This window comes from Procambarus clarkii, chromosome 48 (assembly GCF_040958095.1).
Source record: "Procambarus clarkii isolate CNS0578487 chromosome 48, FALCON_Pclarkii_2.0, whole genome shotgun sequence".
NCBI lineage: Eukaryota > Metazoa > Arthropoda > Malacostraca > Decapoda > Cambaridae > Procambarus > Procambarus clarkii.
In genome coordinates this window covers 22,011,154-22,025,235 of record NC_091197.1, presented here as the reverse complement: position 1 = coordinate 22,025,235, position 14,082 = coordinate 22,011,154, and the positions used below count along the sequence as shown (strand labels likewise).

The following is a 14,082-nucleotide window of genomic DNA, read 5'->3' as shown; positions in this document are numbered from 1 at the left end:
CGCAGCCGGGCCACCACTACCCGGGTAAGGCGTGTGAACACGCGAGGTGCCAGGTTCAACCTGAAGGGGAGACAACGAAAGCGGTAGCACTGACGCCCCACCACAAAACCGAGCCAGTCCCGGAACCCCACATGAATAGTGACGTGCCAATACGCGTCCTTGAGGTCCAGGGACACCATCCAAGCGCCCGGCTCCAACAGAAGCCGGACCTGGGACAGAGTGGTCATCCGAAACGAGGGGCAAGAAACCCAAGGGTTCAAACGGGACAAGTCCAGAATGAACCGCAGGTCCGCACAGTCCCGTTTCGGAACTGGAAACAGGCGGGAAACCCACCTGAGGGACGGGGTCGTTTCGACCACGCCCAAGTGCACCCACTCCAAGATGACCTGACGGAGCGCAGGAGAGGAAGCCTGCCCCGTCAGCCCCGAACCCCCAGAAGGAGGCGGAGCCACCCAACGCCACCTGAGGCCACGCGAAACGACCCGAAAAGCCCACAAATCGTGAGACCAGGCGTGAGTGAACAGAGACAGCCTCCCCCCCATCGCCCCGTCAATGGGGCGAACCACGAAAGGGCCGCTGCCCCTTACGAGAACCCAACCTGCGCACAGAGCAAACACCGCGCCGACCAAGCACAGGAGGAACCGCAGGCGGCACCGGCACCGAACCCAACACCTGTGGCCCACCCTGACGAACGGAACCGCGCGCCCTGGTACGATCCCGCCGGGAAGGAACCCCCTGGATCCCCCGGAGAACCAACAACTCAGACATAGGGCGGCAAGAGGAAGAAGCCGCCTGAATATAACGGTCTACCGCAGAAGCCTCAAAAAGCAGAGGACAAAAGGGAGAAGACAACCTAAGAACCAGGGCCCAAGCGGATTCCAAAGAGGAAGCCAGGACCACCTGACGACACACGAAGTGCGCAGCGAAAAACCGCAGCAACGCCTCCCGCAGGATAGGCGCAAAGAGCTTCAACATGGCAGACGACGCCCGAGCAGCGGAGACTAAGGCGTCAGACCCCGGAACGGCCCTAAGCGCCTCAACATCCTCCGCAAGCCAATCAGAAGATAGCTCCAGGAGGGAAAAGAAACGCAGGACCGAAGCCAAAAAGCCACGAGCGCGCAAAACCTCCACCACAAGAGCAGCCGACAGGGAAGGAACCTGCACATGGAGCTGCACCGCACCAACGTCCCGCAGAAGGGCAGGAGCAAAAAGACACTCATTAAGGTGCTCAAAATCGCCCCCCAGGTAAACCTGGACCACCGTCAACGCCTCACGCCACTCAAACGTGCGGGTTCGACAGAACGAGTCCCAAGCATCCAGCGAAAACAAGGGGCAGTCTGCAAGCCAGGACGACCCCGGAACCTCATAACGAACCCAGTACGGACATGAAGATCCAAACCTGAAGGAAGAAGGATCCATTATGGAGACGTACTCCAGGTCACGCAGGAGGGAAGCCGCCAAGGCCGACCGCACCTCAGACGGAGAGATGCGGGAAGCTGAAAACCTCCGGAAAGACGGAACCGAAGGACCCGCAGGAACACGGAACCGAACCCGGGGAGGAGCAGAACCCAAGTCCAAATTGTACGCAGAGGGGGGAAAGGAAAACCCCACTCCTTGCAACAGTAAGCCCCGCTCAGAAGGGCGGAAAATCCAGGCGGGGTCCAATGTAGCCCAAGGCCCCCAAGTCAGCTCCTCCCCAACCCCAGGAGCCTCCAAACCAGGCTCCAGGGCCGAGCCATCCTCCAAAGCCCCGGCCTCACAAGAAAAAGCCGGGGCAGCCGAAAGCTCCGGAAGAGAAGGGGCCCACTGGTCAGACCCTGGAGCATCGCCCGGAACAGACTCGAATGCCTCCGTAGCCCCCCCGGACGGGGCAACCCCCGAAACTGCCCGAGTCTCAGAAACCGCTAAACCCCACCCCGACCCTGAAGCCCTCAGACGCTTAGGGGCCGGAAGCAGGGGGGGGGGGGGACCGAATGAACCACGGAAGGGGAAGAACAAGGGGGCGCGGACGGAACCAAAGCCGAAGCAACCAACACCCCCAAGTCCGGGTCCCTATACACAAAGCGGGGCAGCCGCGGGGCGTCCGGGGAAGCAAGAACCCGGGTGTGTTGCAACAACCTAAACCTACCATGCAACGCACGAGCTGCCTGCACCCGAAGTAACTCATCAGCAGACTGGGTGAATTGAGTCACAAACAAGCAACACAGCTCACAGGACTCGGGGTCGAATGTGTCACCGACCCAACAGGCAGCATGACGGAGGCAAAAACAATGAGAGTCACCCTGAGACAAGGGGACAGAGCAACCCTCAAACTCGCACACAGCGAGAGGGGACGCAAGGGTCTCCTCCATCGGACCCAAGAGCCCCCACGGGGTTTTCCAGAGCCCCTAGACTGGGTCTGCTAAGGGTTATCCCAGGCAGGGCACTGCTAACCGGCGCCCCAAACTACCAAGCAAACTGCTAAAAGCTGAACCCACGGGACGTGTCCACTTGCGAGGGCGAAGCAGGGGGTGCCACCACACAAATGACCCTAATATAAAGGGAGGGAAAAACAAGGCAGACCCCCCCACCAGGCAAACACAAAAAGAAAAGAAAAACCACCCAAGTGGACAACGTACCCAGAGGGAACAGAGCCGGCCGCCGTTAGAGGTGAAAACTAGCAACGCAGTACCCTGCGCCCCACCAGTGCAATGACTACCACTTACCCCAAGGTAAACAAGGGAGGAAAACCCCCAACACTCAGGGCGGCCAAACGCCAAGCAGCGAAAAGCCAGCAGAGGTAGACCCAAGGTGGCTTGTGGAAGGCAACCCCAAGCCCCAAGGGCGGTACTTACAGGGCACTCAGGGAAGGTGACCCTAAGCACATGCAGCCCGAGTACCTATGAATACTACTCCCAGCTCACATGACCACCGTAAGAGCAGCACTGAAAACAAGTCACAGCACTGAAACAAGATTGGAGCTGGAGCCACACGACCATGCACAATCCCATCAGCCGAGGAACTGGGGTGTGGATTGCCGGCGCGGGGGTCTGGGGCTCCCCCTTCCCCCTCCCGGGGAGGGGGGAGCTGCGCAGACATGCGGCGCGGCTCGTGTGACGTCATGCTAGTTTGCTTGTTTTTCTTTTGGGGGAGTTCTGTCCACTCGTTTGTCAATTTTGTTGTTAACCAGAATAGGGGTTTGTTTTGGGGTGCTTACCTTTCTGGGTGCCTGTCCCGGTCGATGGCAGATATAGAATGCTCCAAATCACATGTGCATTTCTATGGGCCATTGCTCCCCGTGCCTCTCTGAGGGGGCCAGGTTCTGGCTCGTGGTCCCCGGTAGGCCTAGAACTCCACCCACATCGACTGATGCAAAATAGTTAGGGTATCCATATCAGCCATGGATAGCTCTGGGGAGCTGCAGGGGCTCCCCCCAGAAAGATGTTTAGGGCCTGTGATATATATATATTTTTTTTTTTTTTTGCAATTCTTGATAATTCTAGAATTTCAAGAATTCCTGGTGCAGAGTGTATGGGCATGCTGTCTATGCCTACTTGAAAGTCAAGTATCATGAGCCATTGGCATGGTTGGTACTATGAGCCAACATGGTGCACTGATGTTCCTTGATTGTGCAGATATGTCCAACAAAGTCACGGAATGAATACTCCAGCCTCATGACAAATCAAAATAATGTGCCGTGAATCTGTGACGTCACAGAGTAGAAGGCACTAGAGTGGTGGACCCAGTGGCTGTCTGTACAAAATATATCTTATCTGAATGTTACTTGAAAAATTAGACACTTAACTTTGGAAATACCGGAGCTCCGGAAATACCGACCAGGGTACAGCCCCATATAGGTTGTTAAATCGAGAGGATACTGTATTGATAAGTGGATTAGAGAGTGGGCCATCCATATCACACCACCTTTGGTATTTCATATGGGATTACCACTACTAGCTGCCTGCAAATGTGCTGCAAAGCCCAGCCACTCACCAGCACCCCATAAAGATTAACGAGTATTGCTTGGCACGAGTCTATCTACATTTGGAACTCATGAAGACTTTAGCTATCCATCAGAACAGTCTCTTGAATTTTCAACCTGATGAAGTAGGCTGCGGCTAACAATAACCAAATGCATACATCACCTAAGGCAATACCATATGATGGTGAGACAAACTTCATTTCATTTAATGCTAATCAAGTTACTCTAACTGACAGTAAATACTCCCCATATATTAATTTTTTTTTCCTACAAGCATTAATGTATTGTTCAGCCACTTCACAAACATACGATAAAATACATTTACATACCTGTGCTTCCCTACGTGATTTTCTCTCTATTTCAAGTGTATCCCTTAATTTACTCCTCCTTTCTTCTATCTTGGCAAAGTATATGGACTGCTTCTCACGATCCTGGTCTTTAACAAAGCGGCGCCTTATAAGTTTGGAATGAGTTTTACTTGCTGAATCTGCAAACACAGAAGTAAAATATTATTTGTATCTAGTAATTTAATGCGAAGTTAATAAGTATTTAGCTTGCTATACAATGACACTTGCAATAAGCAATTACAAAGTGCCCCCCACACACACCCTTTTGCTTGCCCCAGTTAATCACCAGACTGAGGTATTTACTGTAAATACACAAGGACTTGTTCAGCTACTGACACCTACACTGAAGAACTAGAAACAACAGGGTAGTATACAGAAATTAACTGAGTGATGGTATGAGTCTTGCCAATTCGTACCTTAGTGACAAATTAATATGTCAACATCCAGCTAATCATTAATTCTATGGCTCCTCTCCAAAATTATATATAAACTAAACAAAAAATTAACCCCTCTCACCTCCCCCCCCCAAAAAATACAAAATTGGCTTACCTCCTAAAATGATCACACACACAACCTTAATACAAACCTAACCAACTTCTTGAATTGCTACTTTGACAAAATACTGCCCCAAAAGAACAGTGGTACCTCCATTTATGAATTTAATTCGTTCCAAGAGACGGGTCATAACTCAAATATTCGTAACTCTAAACAAATTTTCCCATAATAAATAATGTCAATTTAATTAATCCGTTCCACACTCCCAAAAAACAAGCGTTGAATGTAATGAAAAGCCATTTTCTGGGTGAGCCCCGGAGGCTCCCTGGAGCTTATCGGGCTAATGTATGTTATATTAGACAAGGACATTAGCTATGGAGTTCAGACCTACCAGCGACCATGAGCCAGACCCTGGCCTCTTCAGAGAGGTTTCAGGGAGCATTGGCCCTGGAACCCCCCCCCCCCCTGTGGTTGGGGTTTTTCCTTATCTGCCATCGACTGGGGTTAGGTACCCAGAAAGGTAGGCATCACAAAACAAACCTCACATGGTAAGAAACTAACAACAAAAACCAAACAGATAGGTAGAACTCCCTACAATCCCAAGGAAACAAGCAAACGTAACACATTACTGCCCTGCCGTGCCGCTCATCCGTGCAGCCCTACTCTCCCCTCCCCGAGAGGGGGAGTGGGGGGCCCCGGATCTCACCGCGCCGGCTACATAGCACTCCAGTTCGGAACCTAAGCGTCAACAAACATGAAAAAAACACAGACTTTTGCCAGGGAGCCTCCGTGGCTCACCCAGAAAATGGCGTTTCATTACATTCAACCCTGGTTTTCTGAGGAAAGCTCCTATGGCTCCCTGGAGTTTCATACCCAAAGAGAAGGAAAAGAAAGGGCTGATCCGGGAGGTGGCCACCACAGACTCCACAAAGCGAAGTTGAGATAACAGGCTGCAACCTGCGACCCAAAGCATCACAAGAACGCCCAGGAGCAGACACACTCATAAAATAACAGGCAGCCAGGAACCTGTGCGATCTCCAAATCCCCGCGCCTGAAATGAGCCCAAGACACGTTACCAAGCATGATAGTGAACGCTATAAACATCTGAACGGCACGAGCGCGAGGATAGACCACAGGCTGGCTAGACTTAACATTTTCGCTCAGTAACGACTCAGCATTGCGTCGGTTTTTAGTAGAAACATTTCCGGTAACGACGTAGCATTGCGTCGGCGGCGATTTCGGGAGGGGCGCGCCGCAGTTTTGGATATTATATGCATATACTCCAGTAGGGAATTTCATTGTGAATACATTGATACCAAAATGAAAGACCTAGGACCAGAATTGAGGTAACAAAGTTGAAAACAGTATACCCATTTTATTAGCGCACACTGGGATTACGCTCCGTCACTTTCTCTGTTTGGTGTGGGTGGTACGCCTGGCTTTTGGACTTTATATTTGCATATATTCCTGTAAGGAATTCTATTGCGAACACAATGTTACCAAAATGAAAGACCTAGGACAAGAATTGAGATGTCCAAAATGAAGAGTGTGTACACATTTTATTGCTCTTGCGCGGTTCTGGGTAATACGCTCTTACTTTCTCACTTTCTCGCTGGGCTTTTGGGCTTTATATGCATTTAGTCTTAAAAGAGAATTCTGTTGCAAACACATTGATACCAAATTGGAAAACCTAGGACGAGAAATGAGATGACAAAGTCGAAAAGAGAATACGCTTTTCAGTATTACTGCGCTCTTTAATGTAATGAGGTGCCTTGGGGTGGCGCAGTGCTCTCTTTCTGGGTCACTTTCATCTTGTCAGCGGGTAGAGCACGCTGCAGTTTTTTACTTTATATGCATATACTCTTGTTGGGAATTCTATTGCAAACACAATGATACCAAAATGAATGCCCTAGGACGGGATTTGAGGTGACAAAAGTGCAAAGAGTGTACACATTTTATCACTCTTGCACGCTCCCGGGTAACACACTCACTTTCTCTGTTGTGGATGGTACGCCGAACTTTTGGACTTTATATGCCTTTAGTCCTGTAGAGAATTCTATTGCGATCACAATGATACCAAATTGAAAAACCATGGACGATAATTGAGGCGACAAAGTTGAAAAGAGTACAGTGGAACCTCGATTAACGAGCGGCTCTATTAACGAGCATTTCCAGTAACGAGCAAGCTACTCACAGCAAATTTGTCTCTATTGACGAGCTTCACCTCTATTAACGAGCAAAACCACATGGTGCTTCCTAGCGTCTCGCGGGTTCTCGCAAATTCTTGGACACCTCCGACGCCATTGTTGTTGTTGTATTGCACACGATAAGCATCCCTCTCGATTTATTTGCGCTTTTCTTTGTGTTTTTAGTGGTTTTGTGACTACAATTTGTAACGCACAATGTCGCCAAAGAAGCTGCTTGCTAAAGATAGAGTTGTCAAGAGGAAGAAAGACAATTACTGTGGATTTGAAGAAGGAAATTATAGCAAAGCATGAGTGTGGTGTCTGTGTGACTGATCTCACAAGGGAGTATGGCAGGTCCTCATCAACAATTTACACCATTAGTAAGGGAATGAGGAGGTAAGGGAGGATGCTGCCTCTTCCACTGAGATCAGGGAAGTGTTGGGAATGTTTGAAAAGGTGAACGCATTCTTGGAAAAGCTGCTCTGATAAAGCAGTGACAACCCGGTGTGTGAAAATGTTTAATTAATTTATCACTTTGTGATACCACTTTGTGAAAGTGTTATCACTTTCGCAGGTATATGTCGCTTGAACATGACACACTTTTTTCTCTTGAATGCACCCAAACACCGTGCTCAAGTGTCATTTGAGCAAATATTTCCAAAAAATCTAATTCTTATCCGATCGACTTGGGGACAGTATAAACATGTTTGCAATGAAATTTCCGTTTTCTCTAATAGCCACATAGCCTATTTGGGAGAACGGCATTGTATTGTATCTTCGTGGTAAGACCATTGTATTGTTGACACGACGAGTGCAATCGACGTAGTTTTTTATTTGGTGCTGGTCTAACGCATCCTTGTGTGACATTTGAAATGAAATTTGGGTGAACTTCCCAAGAAGAGAGTGTCCACCTGACTCAGAGGTGGATTCTCCTTCCACACCAAAACCCCTCTCCTCCTTCCCACCTCCCCATCATCTCCCTCAAGCCAGCAACTACTCTTCATAAGGTAAAGTAAACATTAAAACAGTATAACAAAACATTTATAATTACATGTGCAGTATTATATTTACATAAAAAATGTCATACAAGTATGGATGTTTTTGGGAGTGGAATGGATTAAATTTATTTCCTTTATTTTAAATGGGGAAATTTGTTTCTTAAGACGAGTTTTCCAGATAACGAGCTCTGTGCCAGAACGGATTAAACCTGTTAATAGAGGTTCCACTGTATACACTTTTCAGAATTACTGTGTGCTCCTATGAAACGCTGAGGCCCACCCGGGGTAGTGCGGGTCTCACGCGCGCGGTTCAATAAAGTGTTAATTAAAATATGGACACCACAAAATCACTGCATACTCTAGCTTTGGCCTAACAAAAGTCGTGAACAATTTCTTTAGTATATCGTCATCCATGTATTTAAAAGCAATTCTGAAGTTAGAAAGCGTGGCATAGGCTCCTCGCACAACGTTCGTTCTTTCATTCACAACGGTCCTCAGGTGATAGTTTTCTATCTAGAACCACCCCAAGATCTCTCTCTTTATCAGAATTCTTTAAAGATTTCTCACATAATATATAGGTTGTGTGGGGTCTATGTTCTCCTATTCCACATTCCATAACATGGCATTTATTAACATTTAATTCCATTTGCCAAGTGGTGCTCCATATACTTATTTTGTCCAGGTCATCTTGAAGGGCATGATAATCATCTAAGTTTCTTATCCTTCCTATTATCTTAGCATCATCAGCGAACATGTTCATATAATATTCTGTATACCAACTGGTAGATCATTTATGTAGACAATAAACATCACTGATGCAAGAACTGAACCCTGTGGTACTCCACTTGTGACATTTCTCCAGTCTGATACATTGCCTCTGATTACTGCCCTCATTTTTCTATCAGAAAATTTTTCATCCATGTTAGATACTCACCTGTCACCCCTCCAATATTTTCTAGTTTCCAGAACAACCTCTTATGTGGAACTCTGTCGAAAGCCTTTTTTAGGTCCAGATAGATGCAATCAACCCAACCATCTCTTTTCTGTAAAATCTCTGTTGCTCGATCATAGAAACCGAGTAAATTCGATACACAGGATCTTCCAGATCGAAAACCATACTGTCAGTGTGATATTATATCATTTCTCTCCAGGTGTTCTTCCCATTTAGTTTTGATTAGTTTTTCCAATACTTTCACTATTACACTTGCCAATGATACAGGTCTATAATTGAGGGGGTCTTCCCTGCTGCCACTTTTGTAGATTGGAACTATGTTAACCTGTTTCCACACGTCTGCTACGATTCCTGTACACAGGGATGCCTGAAAGATCAGGTGAAGTGGAATGCTGAGCTCAGGTGCACATTCTCTCAGAACCCATGGTGAAACTCCATATGGACCAAATGCTTTGTTCTTACTTAGCTCCTTTAGCATATTTCCCACTTCGTCTCTAGACACCTCAATGTGCTCTAGGTTGTTCTCTGGAATTTGTATTGTGTCTGGTTCCCTGAAGATTTCATTTTGTTCAAACACTTTGGAACTTTTTGTTTAATGTTTCACACATTTCCTTTTCACGTTCCATGAATCTATTTCCCATTTTCAACCTCTGAATATTATCCATTACATGCAATTTGTTGTTTATGAATTTATAGAATAGACCTGGTTCTGTTTTACATTTGTCCGCAATCCCTTTTTCAAAATTTCTTTCTGCCTCTCTCCTCACTGTCGTCTAGGTGTTTCTCGCATCTTTGTATCGCTGGTATGTTTGGGGGGTTGGCCCTCTTCCTATATTGATTCCATTTTTTGACTTTTGGTCTCTGGCCCTCTCGCCATTTCTGTTGAACCAATCCTGTTTTCTAGTTCTGAATCTCTGCTTTGGTATCAATTTTTTGTGCTTTTATCATATATTTCACAAAACTTGACATACATCTCATTTACTTCATGTCCTAACAGCAAGTCTTTCCAGTCAAATTCCTTAAAGAAATGTCCGAGTTCCACATAATGACCTCTCCTGAAATAAGGTTTTTCAACTGCTTCAACCACATTTTCTTCCAGATTAAAACACATTGCATACTTTATTCCCAAAAAGACATGGTCACTTTTACCCAAGGGAGAGAGGTACTGAATGTCAAATATCTTTTCCTCTTTCCTGGTAAATATCAAATCCAGCAATGGAGGGAACATCCCCTTCCCTCATCCTCGTAGCTTGTTTAACATGTTGAAACATGAATGTTTCCAGGGTGAGGTTTTCGAATCCACAAGTCGAAAAAGCCTTTGTTCTAGCTTCACATGCCTCCCACTCTATGGATTTCAAGTTAAAGTTGCCAACTACCAACAGTCGTGATCTATCTTTATCAGCTCTCGCTATAATCTCTCTCATTATTGTTATAAGCCCTTCTCGTTTATTATCCAGCTCCTCCTTTGACCATGTGTTGCATGGCAGTGGACTCTATGCATTTATGATCATTAGTTATCATCTTGATTGCAGATCTCTAGTGCTATTATGTCAACTTCTCATGGATTGGCTATCATTATTTCATTTACCTTTAGGTGTTCTTTTACCAGCACAGCAACGCCAGTGCCTTTCCTAATTTTTCTGTCCCGTATCCAGACTGTGTAGCCCCTTGGGAATATGACCTCATTTAAAATATCATCTTCAAGTTTTGTCCATCTTCAAGGTGTATAGCTCTAGACTCACCGGTTCCTCGTTACATCTATGAGCCACGAATTACACTACCTGTTACTAGTTCCAAGCCACAGTGACAAGATGTGACATCATCTTCAGGGGTATATCCTGAGGTTATCTTGAGGTTATCTTGAGATGATTTCGGGGCTTTTTGTAGTGTCCACGCGGCCCGGTCCTCGACCAGGCCTCCACCCCCAGGAAGCAGCCCGTGACAGCTGACTAACACCCAGGTACCTATTTTACTACTAGGTAACAGTGGCATAGGGTGAAAGAAACTCTGCCCATTGTTTCTCGCTGGCGCCTGGGATCGAACCCGGGACCAAAGGATCACAAGTCCAGCGTGCTGTCCGCTCAGCCGACCGTGTCGGAAAATCCGACACCATTTAATAATATTACATGCAATTGCAGATATTGTTGCTGCATTGTGTACACAAGTTACCCAAAGAAAATGTAACTTGTAGTGGAATTTTCAGTCTATAGAAAATGGGATATCATTGCCACATACTATTATAAATTCACCACCTATTATGGTGGGAATTATTCTTAAATACATTAGTCTTTGGACTTTACCATCATAAAAACATATCATTTGAATTAATTTAATTATCAGTATTAAAATAGAGTAAATGTGACCCTTCTATCACTTCCTGACATCTCTACAAAGTGAGGGAGGCATCAGTGGTGAGGGAGTGGTCAGCCATTGTTGTTTAGACCAGAGGCGCACGGGAGCAAATTCAGCTCCTGTTAATTTCTCTTGGACGAAGTGTCATGGAAACCAAAGGTCTGCCATCATCAACACGCTGTCAACAAATACAAGGAAAGTATTCTGCCGAAACCCATTTATCTAATCATTTTTGGCCATTAATGTCAGTAGATAGGGCGTACCGGTTAGAATGCGAACAGCCTCTTCAAAAAAGGTAATTAAGCCTTGGTCTTTATTTTATCAATTACAGTGTTTTCTCTGATATAGCTGTCATATATATTAGGATTCTGGCTTTTAGCTAGCACCCTTTTGACAGGTCAAGAAGAGGAAGCATGCTTTGTGAACCAGTTACTGGGTGATGGAAGCTACCTCTGTTGGGGGTTTCACCCTCTCTATTATTCTCTACCCTTACTCTGGGGTAAGCAATAGTTATGCTCAAGGTAACTCACCGTAGCCCTGCGGGTCTTCCCTCGACCCTCACGGCGCCACTGCACGCCAGGAGAGTCTCCCAGTCAATCTTAACGGCCTCTTATTAAGAAAGAGTGAGAACACGACTCGTTCACGTCGACTGTCGTGTGCCCTCCCCAACAATAGGGCTCTACGGTTAAACACAAGGTCGCCAACTGGTGTTTTTTATTAGGTGGCCAGTAACACCCTCAGTGGACTGGTGTATTCAGTGGTAGCCTTGGCAAGGTCACACTCAAAGATCAGGAATCAGGCAGGTACTTATTGTTATCACTCTATGCTTACAGATATAGTATAGCCACAAGATCAATGGAGGGGATGATAAAAACACAAAGAGAGTTTTGTATTTTACTTAAAATGTATGAAAGATGTCACAAAGCCAAACAACAACAAATAAATCAGCAAATCCTGACGCGGCCGGAAGTTCCCACGAATAGTCCGCGATCATTAGGTGGCAACACCTCCCCCTCCTCATCAAGTGTCAAGAACAGCTGATCGCAATGGACTCTCCGCGCGAAATTTGCTTGTTTGCTAGATTCACGCGCGCGGTTTCTTTAAATTCTCCAATATTACTAGAAACTCGCACACTCTATATTGGCACAAATAAACCGAATTACTTAGTTACACTGTACTCAGGCTCAAACAGTCTTTTCTACAATCAATTCTACAATGATTCACTGTAATGGTCTTACACTGTTATTTATCCAACAATATATTATGAAATATTAACACGGGAGTTTTCAGTACTTTCTCTCGTGGGCGATAACGCAATAATTCACTGTACTCACAAATGATTATTCACTGAATGAACATAGACATATATATGGTATATAAATCAATCATCAATACATGGAAAATAAATAGTTTCTGGGCACATAGCCTAACCTCCGAATACTGGCATAATATTATATATAATTTACCACTATATGTTCATATCAAAAAATCTATAGAAAGATATACACACCACAGTAAATTTATCACTGGTTCCTGGTGCCTGTACACACCAATAATCAACATGAATATTACAAGTACTCTTGATAGTACTGTCTAGCACACTGGTGCTTTACCGTGACATAGGTGAGACTTGCTCACGACATATAAAATCTTCAGGCTAGATAATATAGCCAAATAATATAGCTAACTAAAGGGGAATGGGGAGGGAACTAGAACCACCTACTTCACCCTATCCTCCGATGAGAGTCGAGATGTAGCTCCTGGTCCTCGTGTCGGGAACGCCCCCACACTACACGTCGTCGTGTCCTACCAGAGCCTCTCGTCGTCCCACCGTTTAGCGCGTCGTCTCCGTGCCTCCTCACTGCAGGTCCGTCCTCCTCCTTGACTTCTTGAAGGTTGGAGTCGGTCTCCTGGCCGTCGTCTTCTCCCAGCAACGGTTGTCGCCTACGTCTCAGCTACAGTCGTTCGGTTTCCCCAAATAGTCCTCTCTTCCTCAGCTACCCAGTGGCTCTGTCAGCCACTACGCTGTCACGAACTAGTGAATTGCCACAGACGTCAACATACGTCACTGCACGGCTTCACTGCTACTGGCACAGTACCTGACTGGAGCACTTGTTGCTCAAATAACCGTCAATTCCCTCTTCTGGTTCAACACATGAACTAGGGAAGACTTCTCAGAGTACTGGCGGACTTCCGGTGACGCGTAAATCCACGGGAGTTGGAATAACTGTCCGACTGACAGGACCACTCGTCGCACGTCCGACCTCTATGACGTGTCGTGTCTGACTGCTGGCGCCAGCCCGGCGCGCTGGCCGGACCCCCTTCCTTCGTGACGTCACTTTCGCCACGGGAGGTTTTCATTGGCTCCCGGTGCCACACTGCTGTCGGTGACCAATCCGGTGCCACTGACGTCACACGGTTTTGGCGGGAGATCAGGGAAGCCAGCGCCATCTTGGCTCCCTAAAGGGCCTAAACCACAGGCCAAAATATCACTATTTCACAAATTTCTCGGCTCTCCGAGAACACTTCACTCTCTCCCATATATCAAATTGTAGCCTGCAACGTAGAGAACGCTTGGTAAAAGCAGACATGACTCTTACTGCAGGCGTGGGAGAATTATAAGGGGGGGAACTCCGTCACATACCCCTCCCCTTAAAATAAGAGTCATGTCTCGTTAGTGTATGCGGGATAGGGCGTCCGCTACTACGTCGTCCTTCCCCTTGATGTGCTTGACCTTGATCCTTGTCAGACTCTCAGTGCGGGTGAGACTGGTGCCGTCCGCCCTGGACCA

General features: G+C 46.6%; 1 protein-coding gene across 1 annotated transcript in view; it reads right to left on the bottom strand.

Annotated features, from left to right (window-relative positions):
- The window catches only part of LOC123764810 (DNA-dependent protein kinase catalytic subunit), a 746,996-nt gene that overhangs the window by 45,302 nt on the left and 687,612 nt on the right, over positions 1-14,082 (bottom strand). The window contains exon 45 of the mRNA XM_069302649.1: positions 4,291-4,448. Coding sequence (XP_069158750.1) covers positions 4,291-4,448 — 158 coding nt within the window. The remainder of the gene's footprint in view (positions 1-4,290; positions 4,449-14,082) is intronic.